Below are 18427 nucleotides of genomic sequence, written 5' to 3' on the forward strand. Positions count from 1 at the left end.
CTCAAACTTCGTTTCGAGGAAGAGGATCGCGAAGGTTTCGCGAATGCTAAAGATGGCGGAGACAGACAAGACGAAGGGCGATTTGGAGAGGATGATTGGTACGAAGCACAAAAGGCAAAGCTCCAAAAGCAACTTGACATCAACCGAGCAGAATTCGATTTTCTCGACGCACTCTCCAGAGCCAGAGCTGAAGGATACAAAGCTGGGACGTATGCCAGAATTGTTCTTGAAAATGTTCCTTGCGAGTTCTCAACGCGATTTAACCCTCGTTTCCCTGTTATTGTTGGAGGCCTTGCACCGACTGAAGATCGATTTGGATATGTCCAGGTCAGGATCAAAAGACATAGATGGCACAAGAAAATTCTGAAAACCAACGATCCTCTCATATTCTCACTTGGCTGGCGTCGATTTCAAACTACACCCGTTTACAGCATCTCCGATTCCCGAACACGCAATCGCATGTTAAAATATACTCCTGAACATATGCATTGTTTTGGCACTTTTTACGGTCCGCTTGTGGCTCCCAACACTGGCTTTTGCTGTGTTCAATCGTTCTCCAATAAAAACCCAGGGTTCCGAATAGCAGCTACTGGTGTCGTGTTGAACGTAGATGAAACTACGGAAATTGTTAAGAAACTCAAACTAACGGGATATCCATACAAGATCTTCCGAAACACTGCTTTTATAAAGGACATGTTCACTTCTGCTATCGAAATTGCGAAGTTCGAAGGCGCGAGCATTCGAACCGTTTCTGGAATTCGGGGTCAAATTAAACGGGCTTTGAGTCGTCCAGAGGGACACTTCCGTGCTACATTTGAGGACAAAATCCTCATGAGTGACATTGTGTTCCTCCGTGCTTGGTACCCTATCAAGCCACACCGATACTACAACCCCAGTCACCAACCTCTTGGATGAAGAGAATGAGCATGGCTGGAAAGGCATGCGTTTAACGGGAGAAGTTTCGTCGTGATCAAAACATTCCCACTCCCCTTGAAAAGGATTCTGCATACAAACCCATTGAGCGCCCAGCACGACACTTTAATCCTCTTCGTGTCCCTCGCCAACTGGCTTCGGAGCTTCCATTCAAGTCTCAAATTACAAAAATGAGACCCCGTCAAAGCCAGTCTTATCTCCAAAAGCGGGCTGTGGTTTTGGGAGGCGAAGAAAAGAAAGCGCGGGATCTATTGCAGAAGCTTACTACCATGAGGAATGAGAAGGTGGCGAAGCGTCAAGCTGCGCAGGAGAAGCGGAGGAAGGTTTATCGCGCCAAGATAGCGGAGAATGCTGAGAAGAAGCAGGGACGGGAGAAGCGGGAGCGCGACGAATATTGGCAGCGGGAAGGGAAGAAGCGGAAGAATGATGGCCAGGAAGGTGACCGAGGTGGGAAGAAAAGAAGATGATTGTTTTGTTCCTGTCAATTACCTTGAATACCTTGAATAGACTCTGCTGCTAGTTTCACCACCAAAAATAATGTTTTTGAGGCGTTTTTTACGTGGTGTTTCAGCAGGGTTAGTTCAGTGTTTTTGGAGGCGGAATTGTTGCGGTTGGGATAACAGCATTGTATAGTAGTTTACTTTCTTGAATCAGTTTAGATATACGCATATACTCTATGGCCCAATCTATATTTTCTAGTTAATTTATTTGCAATGTCCCTTTCCAACTTCTTACATCATATCTACTGTAGTCATGTCATCTTGGAACCTAATGATAGATCCATGGATTTTAACCCACGTGGCCGCGCCTATATCACGTGTAATTAGCGCACATGACCGCGCCGCGTCGCGTCTCGATCAGGAAAGTCTTGACCACATCCCTCGAATTCCTACGACCGCGACAGCGATATTGGTGTGAAAAGCACATTTCAACGCAGAGTGACAGGTTCTGGATAAGTTGACAACATTGTTTGGGGCGATATCGTTGCTAGAATCATGGCGCATATCGCCAACGATACCACCACACAGGCTACTACTAGGAGGTCGCTACGCTTACCGCCCCATTAGCTTTTCATCTCTCCAACAAGGGGCCCTCAACTTGACCTGATGCGGATAGCCACAGCAAGTTTTTTCAGATAGGGCGTGAAGGGCCCACATATCCTGGTTGGTGTCAGGTTTTCTTTCTCAACAGCAAGCCGTTGTTTTTTGAAATATTTTCGCCAGACAGCTCCACCTTCTAACTATTCTCAGGTTGCCCACTTACAACAATCATCCTCCCCGCCTATCCGCGTGCGCTGCATTTTCTTCCATCTCTTTTGTGCTATCCCATCCCCCCTCCCTCCGCACGCGCTGACGTCAAGATAATAAATATTCGGACCACCTGGTGTTTTAAAGGAATGTGCCCAAGGCAACAATCTGCGCAGTCTCCAGCTTCTTCTCATCCCGTACACGAATCTCCCCCTAAACAGCACCCCTAACAGCAGTCCCAGTAAATAAAATCGACTTTTCTCAACTTTCCGCGACAACACTTGACCAATCCAGGTTACACTTCTGACTTCCATGCAATGAATAACAGCAAACCAATTTCTCCGTTTTCTGTGGTGAGCAACGGTGCTTTACCTCACCTTCAAACTTCCTCCAGCACCCTCACACAATCCTCGTTGACTGGTGCGATGGGCCCAAATATCACCTCATCGACTCCATTATCTGGACTTTCAAACCACGACTATCCGCCTTTCCCATTATCACACTCCTTAGCGAAATCACCATATGCTCATGCGCATTCCCGAAGTGTTGATCTAGGATCGTTGCCCTCGACCAACCTGTCCAAAACAACGGTTGCAAACGCCCTGAATGAAAGTTCATCGAGGGTGAATATGCCAACTGAGATTCCACAAGGGCAAAAAAGGACGGCTAACGGGGAGATGAAGTCGAATGTTTTTCCGGGGCCTTTCCAAAGCCTAAAGCCAGTTACTGCAACTCGCCGTTCTAGAACAATGAGCATTGATTTAACTGGAAGCAGGATTATGGAGGTAGTTGCTCGATCTGTAGAACATATTAGCCAACATGTATACGTTTTATGCTAACTCGTGATATTCTCTAGTTGTCTGCCCAGCTTCGTGCACGTTTATCCTATGCAGCTGCGAAAGTACAGAAAGAGTGGCCAATCCGTACCCTGGAGGAAGAACACACGGTTCTACCAGGGCTAGGTTACTCATCTACCTCGCAGTCTCCTTTGCCTTTGGGATTCAAAGGTTCCTCCAGTTATCCTATGAGACCTAAACATTCACGCGCTCGACATAGTATCAGTAGCACATCAGCGACTGACGGGTTGTCAAAGCTTCGAAATCCCGATTCCGCTGATGATTTACTATCTACAACCCCAATGAGCTTAACCCCAAATCATAACCAAATCTTCTCACCGGATGGAAACCCTAGGATACCACCTCTTCCCCCGGCAGCTGCCTTTACAAATGCAAACCCACCAAAACTTGCACCGCCTGCGGATATTATATCGGGAAACGGTAGTGCGACACGGCGGCGTCCAAACCCCAATGACTCTCTTATACAAAATGGCCGTCCAAACCAAAACAATTATCAAAAAATGACATTCACTGTTAGGGGACATTCTGCCTCATCTACCCAAACAACCAATTCAACTGTAGCCATCCTCGATAATTCGCCCCAATCCCAACCTCAATTATCTCTCCAGTCTGCGACTCCAGATAACGACACGACCACAATGCCGGTTCCAAAGCTTAGAACGCCATCCCAAAATGCCCTGATGGAAAAGGATGCCATTGAAACGTTACTTTTCATGTCAAGCCCCGAAAACTCAGGATATCATCCGAGCTCTCAGAACGCACAACAGAGTGATTATAGCAACACACATCTTACCCTTCCTCTCCCTCCCCTACCCAGGCCCGCACCTCAACAGTCATCATCCGTTGGAGGCCGTTTGGGTCTGGGAATACGTCTTCATAACACCTGCAATTCCACTCGACCTCCCAGGAAGGTTAGTTTTGCTGATGATATAAGCAATTGGTCGAATGATGCGTATCTCAGAGATGGAAGTAATGGTCTACGAGAACATGAAGCTGGTGACGCGATTGATCGTATGCTGGATGAACTAGGAGATAGCGACAGTGAATCGGAAGGTTCTTGGCTTACGCGTTTCATGAGCCACAATGATAGAGGAGAGGCAATGCGGCCAAACAGGAGCGGCTAGGTTCGTATTGCTTATTTCATTCCTGGCAATGGCCCGTTGAAGAAGTGTGCGTGTTTTTTTGTTAGCATTTTTATGCTCTTTGCATGCATTACTTCAACGCAATTTCATGTTCAAATGTGGTGGAGTGTAAAAGGAGGAAGGCGGACAACCTGCGTCTTAGCTATTTTGGTATCGAACTGCACTTAATGTTTCTGTTGAACATGTCTTAGCAACGGACCGTGCATACATTCTAATTTCTCTAGGTTTGCTCTTTAGTCATCGTGGCCTCCCTTGGGAGTTCCGTTGATGACATGCTGCCAAAAGTCCCCGAGTCTCTTTCCTAGATGCATTCACTTGGGTCATTGATGGAGGACTTATAGAGCTGTTCAGCTCGAGTGCTTTTCTCTTTTGAAACTTGCTTTCTCTTCAGTTTTTGTACCCCACACCGGGGCTCTGATATGGCATACATTGGTTTCCGGCGATCATGTTGACTCGACATCATGCGATATGACGGAACTGAACGAATGGAATTTCTCTTGGTTATTTCAATTGTATTGTTATGCATGCATGCATTATTGTACTGTATATTGTTTATTGATGACTTAATTTCCTTTTTCTCATTCTCTTCTCTTCTGAACAGGTTTTTAGTGCCTTGAGAACACATATATTTATGTGTGACAGATTTCTCATAATATTTTTGTAATAAAAGTGGCGGGTAAAGTTCCTATGTTCTTCATTTTCAATTTTCATGAACCTCTTTCAATACAGCATTGCGTTTTCATTTCAGATGATGTGTGTTTCCCTTTATTCCACAAAAATTTACTAAGATATCATTCATTTCTATAACTAGTTACATCATATGAACTAGTTTCATCATCGTTCATCTGAATTGCCACGCTCTCACCCTACCTCATTACCTAAATCAAAAAAACACCACACACAAAACTTTACCCCTATTCTGGACTTCTAGCTCCGCTCAATGCGCCACATATCCTCCATCAACCTGCAACGTAGCTCCGGTCACCCATGCAGCATCCTTGGAAGCCAAAAACACTGCTGCACCCGCGATTTCTTCCGCTTTACCCAGCCTCGAATCGAATGGATGCAGAGAAACCAGCATGGAGTGGACTGCTTTCAGATGCGGGTCCTCACTGTTCTCATTTGCGAAGGGCGCAAGTAGAGGAGTCTCGACAAAGCCGGGGGCGATGGCGTTTACGTGACTATATAGAAACATGTTGTAAAGGAGGGATTCTTTGGGGAAGGGGGAGGGAGTGATGATGTGATTGTTGAAAACCAAGAGAACGGAAATAATGAAAAAGACTCACATCCTGTCCTTTCCATACTCCAACGCTATACTCTTTGTGATACCAATCACGGCATGTTTAGATGCTGTATATGTGCTTGAGCCTGGTGAACCGACGGTTCCGAGGACAGATGTCATATTGATAATCCAGCCTCTATCACCGCTTGAGTGCGGGTCTTGGGAGAGCATTTGCGCTGCAGCAAACTCTTTTTTAATGGGATTTTAGATTTGCATATGTATGTACGATGAAAGATAATTTTGTCGATGTATATTTAGCTTACTACAACCAAGCCAGATTCCCTTCCCATTAAGACCCATGATCTTATCCCAAGATGCCTCTGGGGTTTCGTGGATACGGGCACCAGGAGGTTGGAGGCCTATGGGACTTATTCCGGCGTTGTTGACCATTCTATGATTATACGAATTCGTTCACTTTGTTAGATGATATTCTCTAGGGTTGTGGGAATGCTTTGTCGAGATATGGGGTGCCATACATATCCAATCTTCCAAACGCCTTCACGCACTCCTTAACTAGATTCTCCAAGTCATCAGAAACGGAAGCATCTGCCTTGACAAATATGGCCCGGGTTTCAGATTTCCCTCCAGCAGCGACATGATGTGTCTCATTGATTGTCTCGTGGGTTGGTTTGCCAGCGTCGCCTATATCAAATGTAAGTGGGGGGTATGACCAGCGCGCAATGCTTCAGTATTGCAGCTTTTAGTGGTTTCAAACAAAGAAATGTTTGAAAAAGGTATATATGGAGGACATGATAGTTGGTTAACTAATTTTCTACATGCCCACTGATCAATCCTTAACATGATAATGGTTTACCCAAGTAGAGGACATAGACAGTTGAGCAAGGATGGCAGACACTCCCAGTAATACAGTTCTTTCAATTAAAATAAAGAGGAAATTAAATATATAATCAAACAAAGATCATATTGCTCAACGTAGAAAATCATGTCAAATTACATACCTTTGGGCACAGGGTCAATATCCGAACATACAACATATGCTCCCTCAGCTGCATAATTCAGTGCAATGCTCCTCCCAATGCCACTTGAACTCCCCGTGATAACGGCAACTTTGTCTTCGAGACGTCCAGTCATATTTGAATCTTATCGTTTGTTTGTGAGGCCTGTATTTTTTGCATACAGGTTTTGATAGGTGCCGTCTGTAAAAGGAAATGAGGCAGTTCTCCAAATGTCCTTAGAGGATGGGACAATTGCACCTATTCATCTATCGGTTCCTAAAGAGCACAATAATATACAGGATAATATACTAGACAAAAGAATCGTATTTGTAAGTGAGGAAGCCTCCCCGCCCTTCCCCCCATTACTTAGGGCCGAGAGCTCGGCGCCCACTGAGCATGAGGGGTAACGAGGTAGTTAAGTGCTTACGCAGCTGCACGAAACTCATAAGTGGGACTGGCGGGAGAGGGTAGAGGGCCAAGGTGATTTTCATAGGAATGGGTGATAGTATGGAATGTGTATATGACGAAATGAAGCAGAGATGACTCTTCATCGGCTGAATGATTTTACACGGTTAGTTCAGGTGGAATATATTCGATAGATATATTACTCAACGGTTCACCGCTGGTGTTTCCATATCCTGAATGAGTTAACAATTTCCAGCACGGCGTTACGCTTCCGCATACCAACATCAATGACAACTGCTGTTGAGGACCGAGAGAACAGAGAAAAATGTAGTTATCAATTCATGGAAAATCCCAACCAATTGCAATGAGCAATGAACAATGAGCAATCGCATCAGCATCAGATCAAACTAATTTACATGACAATAGCGTCCCGAATAAGGGAAGGGAAATAGAGGAGACATATATTAATTACTAGAATCGCACACAAATAGAAAACAAAACGAACTAATATAATCCCCCACACATTTTCCTCCCTCAGAAGCCATGGATTAAAAAAATACAATAAAAAAGATCAATGACATGTGCATCTAAAACAAAAACCTCACGTAGAATAGATACTTCTTGAAAAAAAGGGGGAAGGGATCCCTCATCCATTGAGCAATCAATAATAAATAAAAACAAAAATAAAAAATGGTGAACGAAAACCCAACACAGTTTCATTTGGAGACTCAACTCACTCAACCTCCCAAGCATCATCCATCTCCGCAACATCATAATCAACCTCATGAGCGCCGCCAGCGTCCTTCCGCAGCATCGGATCAGTTTCATTGTGATGCCCCCCATTTCCCATGACTGCATCCACATCTCCTCCTTTCTCCGCTTGTTGCTGATGCTGCTGTTGCTGGTGTTGCTGTGCAGAGGATGCAGAGGCAGAGACAGAACCGGCTCGTGTGCTCCTTGACGAAATGGAGTTGTTGGCAACCCAGGTGAATTCTACTTTGCCTACTGACGGTATTTCGCTGGGACCGTACATCAGTTTCTCTGCCACGTACCGGTCTTTGAAAGAAATGATTTGCGAGTCTGGTTGGTCTGGGTTTGGCTCGATGCTTTCGTATTCACCAACTCCCTGTGTCGAGGATAGTGGTATTAGTAGTTTTTCCTCTAAATGAAATTTTCGTATACACGAACTACCAAGAGTTTGTCCTTGAAACTAGGAAGCCCGGGTATTCGAACAAGCCACCTAAAAGACAAAGGAAGGGGGGAAAGTGAAATACATACCAAAAGAAACTGCCTCAACGCCTCATCTCTCTCTGGACTAAACTCAACACCAGACACAGCAACGCGTTTCGGGCGATTATCAAGCCTCAGCACCCCACCCCGACCTCGTGGCGGCCCAGCAGCCATCCCCCGATATCCTCCACGGAAACTGGCAAAAGCAGCGTCATAAGCACCCCGACCGCCGCGATAACCTCCACCGCGCCACCCTCTCCCACGGCCGCGTGATGGGTATCGCGAATCCGGCGAGGAAGGATCAAGTCCTAGACTTTTAGCCTCTGCCTCAAGTGCAGCAAGCTGCTCGCGCAACAACTTCGTCTGTTCGCTAACATTTTCATCAGCAGGGGATGGTGAGGTCGTTTGCCCCATCTCTGAGTCACCAGAACGATGCGCCGTGCCATTCCGGCCACTGGTGGTGGCGGTGGCATCATGCTGCTGCTGCTGCGCGCCAAGACGATGTAGCAGTTTTGCCTTCTCTTCCTGTTGCCTTTTCAATAGATTTTCCTTCTGCTTCTCCAGCGCTAGCCGCGTTTCTTCTGTCTCCTTCCGTTTCCGCATCTTTTCCTCGTGCTGCCTTTGCGCTTCAGCTTGCTGCCTTTCGAACTCCTCTTGGTCAAAGGGCTTCACATCTGGCTTGTTTCCTGCCGGTGACTGCGAAAATGGATGATGAGAAGTTCCAGTGCCATTGGTCTCAGCTCCATGGGCAATCGGTTGCTTGTACCAATAAACCTTGACAAAGCGGTTGTCGAATATAACCTTCGGACTGGCCCAGGCGCGTCGTGCTGCGGCCCACGTGTCATACTTCACCAGGGCCAGATGTCTGTACGGCTGCATCGCGACCTCGACAATGTTGCCAAACTCAGAAAAGAAATCGCGTACAATCTTCTCGTCAAATTTATCCTCTGGTATCTGCTCGACAACGATCGTAGTAATTGACCTATCATCATTGGGCCCAGCCTGCGAAAAGTCTGCCCGGTTCCGTCGGGGATTATTGCTAACCCCCCCTCTATCACTCCTTCCACGTCCGCGGCCTCGTCCCCGCTCACTTCCACGTGAAAGCCCTGCGGAGCCGTGGCCGTTCGTGGCGTTTGAACTGCGCGGTCTATCCAGAACAATATTTGACTTTGTAGGGTCATATTCATCATCCCTCGCAGGCGCTACTAAATGATCTGTTCCATGCTGAAATGGACACGTGCTTCCTAAAACACAGAAACCCTGCGTGTCATAATCTCGGCACCTGCGTGGGATACTAGCCGGCGGCGAGGCAGCGACTCGTGGTGGCCTGTTTGGACCAGGACCAGGTGCCGCGGTTGGGGTGGCTATTTGAGGAAGTGGTGGCATCCCAGGTATCTGAGGGAATCCCATCGCCTGCAAGGCTATCATAGTCGCGATAGGATCATTAGGATTGAAAGGAGGGAAGCTGGTCGGAGGAGAGGGATGAGGTGGGCCGGGAACAGGAGGCATTCGCTGAAACCCGCCATGCTGTTGCTGTTGTTGCTGGTTGGGATTCAAATGACCCCCGATACCGGGAAGTCGTGCATGAATATTATTATGACTGTTAGGGTTAATATTGCTGCCGGTTGCAACCATTCTATTGTCCCCTCTCCCACCCCGGCGACCCCTCAAGGATTTAAACGGTCGATCAGCGCGGTTATAATGGGAGTCCTGTTCTTCGCCTGCCTGAGGTCCTTCATTGAAAGCGCGTTTTCGGTTGAAGTTCGATGTTGCGCAGCCGGCTTCAAAACTACAGCTTCTATTTGGCGGACTTCGGTTCATGGACTGGCCGTGACCGGATGGAATCCCCTTTTCCGGGGCATTTGTTTGTTGTTGGAATGGAATGGATTGTGGTAATATTTGTTGTGCAACAGGCGTTGGGGTGTGCGGGGTTGGTTCCACAGGAGTTGGAAGAACTGGTTGATACGTTTTTGGGTTGTATTTCGCGAAGATCTCATCGACGAAGCTGGTGGTATCTGAATGTCGGAAAATTCCAGGTTAAAATAACTCCTACTCCTAAAAGTTTTCTCTATACGCAGGTGCGAAAACTGGTAAAATAAACAAAATGGGGCCTAAACTAACTCTCTTTTAAAAAGTCCTCTAGATTCTCCACGGAGGCCTTCCGGATATCCTCATCGGGGGCATCAGAGCGGATCAGGGCTAATACATAATCCGCCAACACGTCTGAATCTGCATCGGATCTGTCTCAAGCGGCGCACTTCAGTTAGCATGGGTCGATTTTTTAAACCAGAGAGGATGAAGGAAAACTGGCAAACAAAAAAAGGACAGGAACATACATATCCTCCAACCTTTTAACAACCCACCCCTTAACCTCAGCTGCCTGCTTCTCCGTAAACTGCATCGCTAAAATGGATACTCTCTTTCTGGGTGCTTGCTATTCTTAGAAAGAGCAGGTGAAATAGAAGGGAGATGGATGGAGTATGTGGAATGACGGCAGTATGTGTCGTTAAATCGAGATATATGATATGTCACACGGCAGAATTTAAAAGATGTCTGTCTGAGAAGACTTTTTCTCTCTTCACACACAACTTTCGCAATGATCTTAAATTCTTTCTCAGTCCCCTCTCCCCTTTGCGTGAAGCACTATAAGGAACGATTGCCTTGTATGAGCTGACTTTTCCTCACTTCTCGATGACAGGATTCGCCAACCAACTCCAGCAGTGAATGGCAAGAAGAGAAGTACAAACTAAAAGGCTGTCAGCGACAAGCGTTCAGGTATTTAGTACAATGAAGCGGAATGGACCGGTGGAAAAAGGTACTCCCGCTTCGTCTAGATATGCTAGTTCTTTGGACCGGGCTGACGTTCGTGTAGACGGTAAAAGGCTTTTGCTATTTACCAATTGGCAACAGACCCGTATGTGTCCTCAAAGCGGCTTTAACGGAACCAGTTCAGTCTAAACAAGGGAAAGGGGTCCCAGAGGGAATAATAGGTGTATGTTTAGACGAGTAACTGTATGACGGAGGTTTGCATTGTGGAAGGAATCGAATGAAAATCGGAGCGGGAGTTACTTGTATTATCCCGTCAACGGGTGCTCCGATATCTGCTGCGAGAACCCCGGAGTGGCTGAGAGACGAGATTGAGATGGGATGCTTCACTTGGTGATGTTGTAGTTGGGTTCGGCGCAAAAAAGGAAGCAGGACAAAAGTTTAAAATTTGTCATAGCTTCGATTTCTAGATGATCACGTGCGTGATTAGTCATTGTGGGCATGGTGACGGAAACTGCCCATAACATCATCACCATGAAGCGCTAGACATGCAAAGAGAGAGCTGGGATCTTGAATGATGAAATATTGGATAAAACTATTTATTCAGACCTTTCTCTATCTAGCTACTTCACGGCCAATTTAGAACGATTAATGTTTTGGGGGAAATCATTTTTATATTCAATTGATAGTTTTTATTTACTTTTAGTTTTCACGCAAAGAAAAGAAAAAGCAAAGGTGGGGAAAAAAATCATCAAACTCGTTACATTAAGGAAAAAGAAACACAATAGCCACAGAGGGAATGGCCAAGGAATATGGTAATTAAAGAAAAGCAAAGGGAAAAACGTGGGAGTTCGCTTGGGACTTTTCCGGATATGTTTTTATATTCTTTTCCATTTTGGCCCAGGAGTCTTAAAAGAAAAGAGAGAAAACTCCCTGATTCCTCCCTTACAACTTATCGTAATACTGTATCAAAGGAAAGAAAGAGAGTTAGCCAATGTTGAAGCATAGTCGCAGACGGAAAATAGGGGGAGGGGGAAGGTGAGAGAGGGAATAAATGATAATGGATAGAGAGGAAAACTCACATTGTCTACACCTGGAACAACCTCCTTAATACCCTTCCGCTTCCGCATCTCCGTAACGACTTGTCCGGGTCTCGTAGTCACATCCAACGGCGAACCACCTGGCAAAATCTGCCAATGATCAAATACAGACTGCGGGAATGCCTGTCCACCAGTTGCCCCACGAAGGTCAGCTGTGAAACCGAATGACTCGTTAACAGGCAAGTAAGCCTTGACATTGAACAACGGTGTGCCGGGACGCTGCTCTTCAGCAAATACATGTCCACGTCGCCGGGTGAGAACACCGTAGATACCACCCATCGCCTGCTCGGGGACTTGAATTTCGACCAAGAAGACTGGTTCGAGGATTCCTGGATCTGCGAGGAGGGTTGCTGCGTACAACACGCGGCGGGCTGTGGGAATGATTTGTCCACCGCCACGATGGATGGCGTCTGCGTGCAGGGTTACATCGAGGATGTTGAAGCGGACAGAACGCATGGGTTCTTCTGCAATGGGACCCTCGCGTGTTGCCCATTGGAAACCGGAGACAACAGAGTCTTTGATTTCATGCAGGTATTGGACTGCTTTGGTTTGGTCGACAAGCAAGTTAGCGCCGGTGGTGTCGGGGCCGAAACACCAGATTTTGCGTGCGTCAGTTACATCCCACCCGTGCTCATCGGCGAGGATGCGAGCGCGGGCTTTGAAATCGTCTCTAGGTCCGATTTTGCCGGACTCGATATCCTTGGAGACTTCCTCATTGAGAGGTTCAGCGGTGACGTAGAGACGGTTATGCTTGTTGGGGGATTTGGACAGGGCAGTTATGCTTGACTTGTCACCAACAGTTTCACGGTAGGAGACGACAGGGTCAGAGACGCGGAGAGGGACACCAGCATGATCTTCCTCCAGATCCTTGAGACAAATTTCCAGATGGAGTTCTCCTGCACCGGCGACGACGTGCTCACCGGACTCGGAGATGTAGGTCAGGACGCAAGGATCGGATTTGGAGAGACGCTTGAGACCTTCGACAAGTTTAGGAAGATCGTTGGCGTTCTTGACTTCGACTGAGCGTTGGACGACGGGGGATACAGAGAACTTCATAACCTTGAGGTTGTGGGCGGTCTCAGAGGTTGTGAGGGTACCAGACTTGAGCAGGAACTGATCGACACCAACCAAGCCGAGGATGTTACCAGCCGGCACGTCTTCGATGGGTTCGATGAAACGACCCATCATAAGAATGGTGCGTTGGATGGCCTTAATGTACAGGTCCTCCTTTCGACCAGGGGTGTAATTGGGACCCTGGATGCGGACCTTGAGGCCGGAGCGGACGGTACCGGCGAAAACACGCCCGAAAGCGTAGAAACGACCCTTATCGGAGGTCGGTACCATCTTGGAGACGTACAACATGAGGGGGGCCTTGGGGTCACAGTCACGGATACCGATGCAGGCCTCGTCATCGGGAGGACCTTCGTAAAGGGTTTCAGCACGGTATTTCTGCGCAGTGACGGGAGATGGGAGATGGAGGACCATCATTTCCATAAGGGCATCGGCGGCAGGCAAAAACTTCTTCATCACAGACTTGAGCAGCGGCTTGCCTTCTTGCTCCTTCTCCTCAGCAGTGAGCTTGATTTCAAGTTTCTCGAGCAGGACGTTGATCTCCTCTGTCTTGGAGTGGGTGATGGCATTGAAGATCTTGAAGATGGGGTCAAGAATGAACTGATTGAAAGCTCTCTCGAGAGGCTTGCCCTCGTATTCACCATTCTTGGTCCATTTCTTAGTCTTGGGGTTGAAGTAGTTGTCGCCCTGTAATTTTGTCAGTACAAAATGACAAGAATGATAATCAATATAGGCTACATACCCAGAGACGCTCCATCATTTTGTTCCGGTCAACACCGAATTTTTTGGCATACTTGACAGCAAACTGTCGGACGGTGAAAGCCCAGCCGTGGAGACCAGAACCAAAGGCCACAGTTCCCTTGTAAGGGTAGACCTGGACATCACCAAGAGCCTTGTCGAAGTAGGTGGCGATGATGACGTTGACGGACTCGATAGTCCTCGAGAAGGACTGGTACAAGTCTTCCTTGGTAACCTGCAATTCAAGCAGGGCACGGTCCACCTTGTTGATTATACAGACGGGCTTGATACGCTCACCAAGAGCTTGCCGGAGAACCGTCTCTGTCTGAACACAGACACCGGACACACAGTCGACGACAACGAGAGCTCCGTCAGTGACACGCAGAGCAGCAGTGACCTCAGATGAGAAGTCGACGTGACCTGGCGAATCGATCAAATTGATCAAAAACTCGTTACCCTGCACTTTCTGGGGGATATCCTTGAGATCTTCCTCGTCGGGCAGATGAGCATAGAGGGAGATGGCCGTTGACTTGATGGTGATACAGCGGTCCTGTTCGTCCTGACGGGTGTCTGTGAAACGGGCCTCACCAGCCTTTGCGGCGGAAATGATACCGGCACGCTGGACCAAAGAGTCGGTCAAGGTGGATTTACCGTGATCGACTGCAAATTGCATTAGACATGATTTTTTTAATTTTTTTTTTTTTTTAATTTATACTGTTAATTCCGCACGATCAGGACGAAGCATACCGTGAGCAATGACGGACATGTTCCGGATGTTGGCCGGACGGTCCATCAATTGACGGATCTATGTTCCATAATTAGCCCCTCCAATTAATGGCAGCAGCGGCGCCTAGAGAGGAACCGTATATATAGCCAGATGCGACGCAGCAGACGTACCTCCTCGACGGTAAAGCTGTGGGAAAGAGATTTGTCAGCACAAGAAGAACCAATGCAAGCTCATGTTCACTACAGCGAACAAAAAATAGAGCCAGGCGGGGAAAAGGGCCACAAGAAACACCCAGAATGAAGTGATGCATTTCCAAAGACAGATATAGAGGTAGCTAGATGATTGCATTTCTGGGAGTTGTGTAGATTGGGTTGCTACTCACTTAACCATCCTGACGGGTTTACTGTGCGGAAAACGGCCCTAGAGGCGGGGTTGTGCGATAAGAGAAAATGGAATTTCTCTTTCTTTTTTTCTTTGAAGAAACGGAAACAGAATCGAGGCCTAGCTCGACCTGCTGATAAGATAGAGCAGTGGATTCGGAGGACAAGAGATGGAGATAGGGGATTTGCAGCCTCACTGAAGTTGTGAAGGTCGAGGGTTGAAAGGAGTAGAAGTGATTGAAATGGGCGAGGTGGGAGAAAAAGTAAAGAGAAGCGAGGGAAGTGAAGAAAGGGCCGAAATTTGTCGGGGAAACGTTGTTCCGGATTTCTAGGCCCTTGGCCCGCTCTTTGAGCGACATGGCACATCCAAATACATATATACATTAAAGAAGATTAGGCATAAATCAGATTAATTATCTTAAATGACGATTAACATTTCTATTAATTTTAATTTTAAAATAATGAATTTTATATTTTTAATTATATTTAAATATTTAAATAAAAATAAAAAATAAAAATTAAATAATATAATTAATAATAATTTTATATTATAAAATAAATTAATATAAAAAAACATACTATTAAAAAAAACTTTTATATATTTTATATACAAAGAATTAAATTCATTGAAAAATAAAAAAAATAAAAAATAGTTTAATTATAAGATAAACTATTAAAGTAAATATATTAATATAATTTTTAAATTATTAAATATATCAAGTAAATAAATAATTAATTTAAAATAATTAATTATAATTATTAAAATTATTTATCTCAATATATAATCATATTAATAATTTATAAAAAAAATGCAGAAAACTTTATAATATTATTTTTTTTTTTTTTTTTTTTATATTTATATATAGTTATAACTATGATGATGCTGACTATGCATGACTACTGAGCTATAGTCTATCAACTGCTTTAAGAAAACTGTCTAGCAATCATCTTTGCAAACAACTGCTTTGTAAACAAATTGTGAAGGATAGATTGCTTGATCGATCATGAAGCGATTGCTAGCTACGCGGAAGTTATATATGGTGCAGATTACATAAGAAGGCGGATAGGCCTGACACCCCCACTCATCAATGTAACTGTACGCGAGACTACATACAAAAAAATAGTTTGTAGCTAGGTATCAGTACATAATTTGACTGGAAAACCCATATTGTTGAAAAACCAGTCATTTCCTTCATATAATTGTTTCTGCCTGCTTACTGTGTCTCCTAATATCTGCTGTCATAGAATGTATCTAGTCACTCCAAGCAGCTTGGTCAGCCTGTCTGCTATGTTCTCAGCAGACAAAATATAATCAATTAAGATCTTATTCTTGCAGACAAGATCTCAAAGGGTATGGAAGTGGACCTTTATATGCTTAGATTGGTATGGAATAGCCTCACTTTTAACCAGTTCAATCACTGATTTATTATCCACTCAAATCATATACATCAGCTTATTAGCTGGGTGATTCAATCAGGCTATCATTATCATCAAGATTATTGAGCTGGGACAGCATAAAGCTGGCATCCTCTAGTAATTCCTGAAGGCAGATAAGCTCATAGGCAGCCTCTGAGGATGTGATATATTCAGTCTCAGTAAATGATTTTGAAATGCTCATCTGCTTGCTGCTTCATCAAGCAATAAGACCCTGTGTTATATAAATGACATATCTGATGGTAGAATGAGAACCCAGATCACAGCCTGTCCAATCAGCATTAGTGAATACCATGAGTTCTATATCTGCATCTTTTTGATAGAACACACTTATATTAGGTGTGCTTTGTAGATATCTAAGAATTCACTTGAATGCTGTTCAATTCTTCAAGATAGAGCAAGAGCTGAATCTTTCTAGAAAGTCAGTAGTAAAACTTATATCAAAATGTGTGTTGACAGTGAGATATTACAAAGAGTTAACATCTGATTAATAGAAATATAATGTAAATTTTACTGTATAAGTAATTAATTCTTCATTATCACTCATAAAATCAGCATTCTCCTTTATAGAAGAGAATGTTGAGTGGCAGTCATTTATTAAGAATTTCTCAAGTAGGTTCTTTATGAATAGTGGCTAGAATAGCAATAATGATTTGATATTCTGATCAATCTTCATACTCAAATACCAGTTTGATTCACTCACATTTTTGATCTCATAATTAGTAGTGATCTGGGCTTTTATCCATTCAATATCTGATATATTTGAGCTATATAGGTGAATATCATCCACATAGATGATTATATAGATCTTGCAAATATCATTTATAAAAAAACTGATGTCATGAAAACTGATATGAAAGTCTATTTTCAATAGCATTTTTTTACAGCTCCTCATATCATAATAGTGCTGCTTGCTTTAGATCTTATAGTCTTTACATCAATTTACATATCAGATTATCACATCTCTTGCAGAACCTAGCAGGTTAATGCATATATATATATTCATTGATAAGAAGCCAGACATTTAAGAATGCTGTAATCATGTTGATCTGCAAAACATATTATTCTTGAGATACTGAGATTGCTATAAGTGCTCAGAAGATAAAGGCCAATACAACTGATATGAATATCTTTGAATAATTGATATTCTTTTCTTGAAAATTGCTGCAGACTACTTAGTGAGTCTTATATTGATTAATTCTACCTGTATTATTAATTTTTTTATCAAATACTTATTGATTATATAGAATTATCATATCTGAAGTTCTTTCAACTAGCCACTATGCACTAATCTGCTTAAGGTGATTAATCTTCTTAACACAGATATGGAAGTAATATTTCTAATCTGCAGATGCTTGAGTTTGAAGGAGATTCTTTGAAACTAACAAGCTAGTGATCTCAGAGTCTACAGAGATATTAGTCAAATTGTCAGTGAAATCTCTTACTGAGATCTTTATTACTGAAGTAATATTCTTAGTAAGCATTGAAGAATTCTTTATCTCTAAAGCAGATTCTAGAAGGGCAGTAGTGTTCTACATCAAAAATATTGAAATTCATACAGTAATCTCATAGTCTATTCATCAATTATTTGTAGAGTGTAGAAATATTGAAGAGACAGATAGAAACTTCCTGTCTACCATAAAATTATCTGTTGATAAATTATATTGAGTGAAGGAGATCATAACTGCAGCTACACAGGTGGTGAAAGGTAAGTTCTTAGCACCTTGTTCAGGCAGGGCCAGAGAATCTATCAAATGAAGATCTTCTTGAAATATCATATCTTTCAATATATAAAGATGATCATTAGAAAGATCAACTAATCTATAATTAATAAAGTTATCATAGTTTGTAAATATAAGCTCTTGTGATTATGAAGCTATCTTCATATTTGGCTTGAGCATTATTTTTAAATAAGTCTTGCACCTTCATCAGTGAATTTTGCATGCAGATGACAGGACTATGAGCCAAGCTTCGTATAAGATAATCAGCTTCAGATCTAAATCCTTTACATCATTATAGAGCTTGACTGATGTTAATATAAGATTAAGTATTTCAGTTACTACAATTACCACTTCATCCTATATCTGAAGAGGAGAGGAAAAATCTATTAATAATATTCAGACTTTTTCAATAATCAGATCAATAGAATATTCAGATAC

At 44.0% G+C, this 18427-nt stretch overlaps 6 protein-coding genes across 6 annotated transcripts in view; 3 read left to right on the forward strand and 3 right to left on the reverse strand.

The window, feature by feature from the left end:
- PAAG_11132 (hypothetical protein) overlaps nucleotides 1-915 on the forward strand; it is a gene marked incomplete at both ends in the record, with an annotated part of 3678 nt that extends 2763 nt beyond the window's left edge. Inside the window, one exon of the mRNA XM_015846833.1 lies at nucleotides 25-915. Within this exon, the coding sequence (XP_015703637.1) occupies nucleotides 25-915 (891 nt within the window). The remainder of the gene's footprint in view (nucleotides 1-24) is intronic.
- Nucleotides 916-1103: 188 nt separating this feature from the next.
- PAAG_11133 (hypothetical protein) lies at nucleotides 1104-1400 on the forward strand (the record flags this gene model as incomplete). The annotated part of the gene is made up of 1 exon (XM_015846834.1): nucleotides 1104-1400. The coding sequence occupies one exon, from the start codon at nucleotides 1104-1106 to the stop codon at nucleotides 1398-1400; it is 297 nt and encodes a 98-aa protein (XP_015703638.1).
- Nucleotides 1401-2497: 1097 nt separating this feature from the next.
- Nucleotides 2498-4161, forward strand: PAAG_11134 (hypothetical protein; the record flags this gene model as incomplete). Its single annotated transcript, XM_015846835.1, has 2 exons — nucleotides 2498-2965; nucleotides 3037-4161. 2 exons carry the CDS (start codon nucleotides 2498-2500, stop codon nucleotides 4159-4161), a joined length of 1593 nt encoding a protein of 530 aa, XP_015703639.1.
- Nucleotides 4162-5116: 955 nt separating this feature from the next.
- Nucleotides 5117-6553, reverse strand: PAAG_00592 (NAD-dependent epimerase/dehydratase; the record flags this gene model as incomplete). The annotated part of the gene is made up of 5 exons (XM_002798007.1): nucleotides 5117-5360; nucleotides 5466-5649; nucleotides 5725-5852; nucleotides 5938-6103; nucleotides 6421-6553. 5 exons carry the CDS (start codon nucleotides 6551-6553, stop codon nucleotides 5117-5119), a joined length of 855 nt encoding a protein of 284 aa, XP_002798053.1.
- Nucleotides 6554-7555: 1002 nt separating this feature from the next.
- On the reverse strand, nucleotides 7556-10453 carry PAAG_00593 (CCCH zinc finger and RRM domain-containing protein; the record flags this gene model as incomplete). Its single annotated transcript, XM_015844069.1, has 4 exons — nucleotides 7556-7948; nucleotides 8101-10067; nucleotides 10174-10292; nucleotides 10389-10453. 4 exons carry the CDS (start codon nucleotides 10451-10453, stop codon nucleotides 7556-7558), a joined length of 2544 nt encoding a protein of 847 aa, XP_015700404.1.
- Nucleotides 10454-11763: 1310 nt separating this feature from the next.
- PAAG_00594 (elongation factor 2) lies at nucleotides 11764-14844 on the reverse strand (the record flags this gene model as incomplete). Its single annotated transcript, XM_015844070.1, has 6 exons — nucleotides 11764-11781; nucleotides 11901-13676; nucleotides 13732-14387; nucleotides 14475-14532; nucleotides 14625-14640; nucleotides 14837-14844. The coding sequence occupies 6 exons, from the start codon at nucleotides 14842-14844 to the stop codon at nucleotides 11764-11766; spliced, it is 2532 nt and encodes an 843-aa protein (XP_015700405.1).
- Between the last annotated feature and the right edge of the window lie 3583 nt (nucleotides 14845-18427).

The sequence above is a fragment of the Paracoccidioides lutzii genome (genome assembly GCF_000150705.2).
Source record: "Paracoccidioides lutzii Pb01 unplaced genomic scaffold supercont2.1, whole genome shotgun sequence".
Taxonomy (NCBI): domain Eukaryota; kingdom Fungi; phylum Ascomycota; class Eurotiomycetes; order Onygenales; family Ajellomycetaceae; genus Paracoccidioides; species Paracoccidioides lutzii.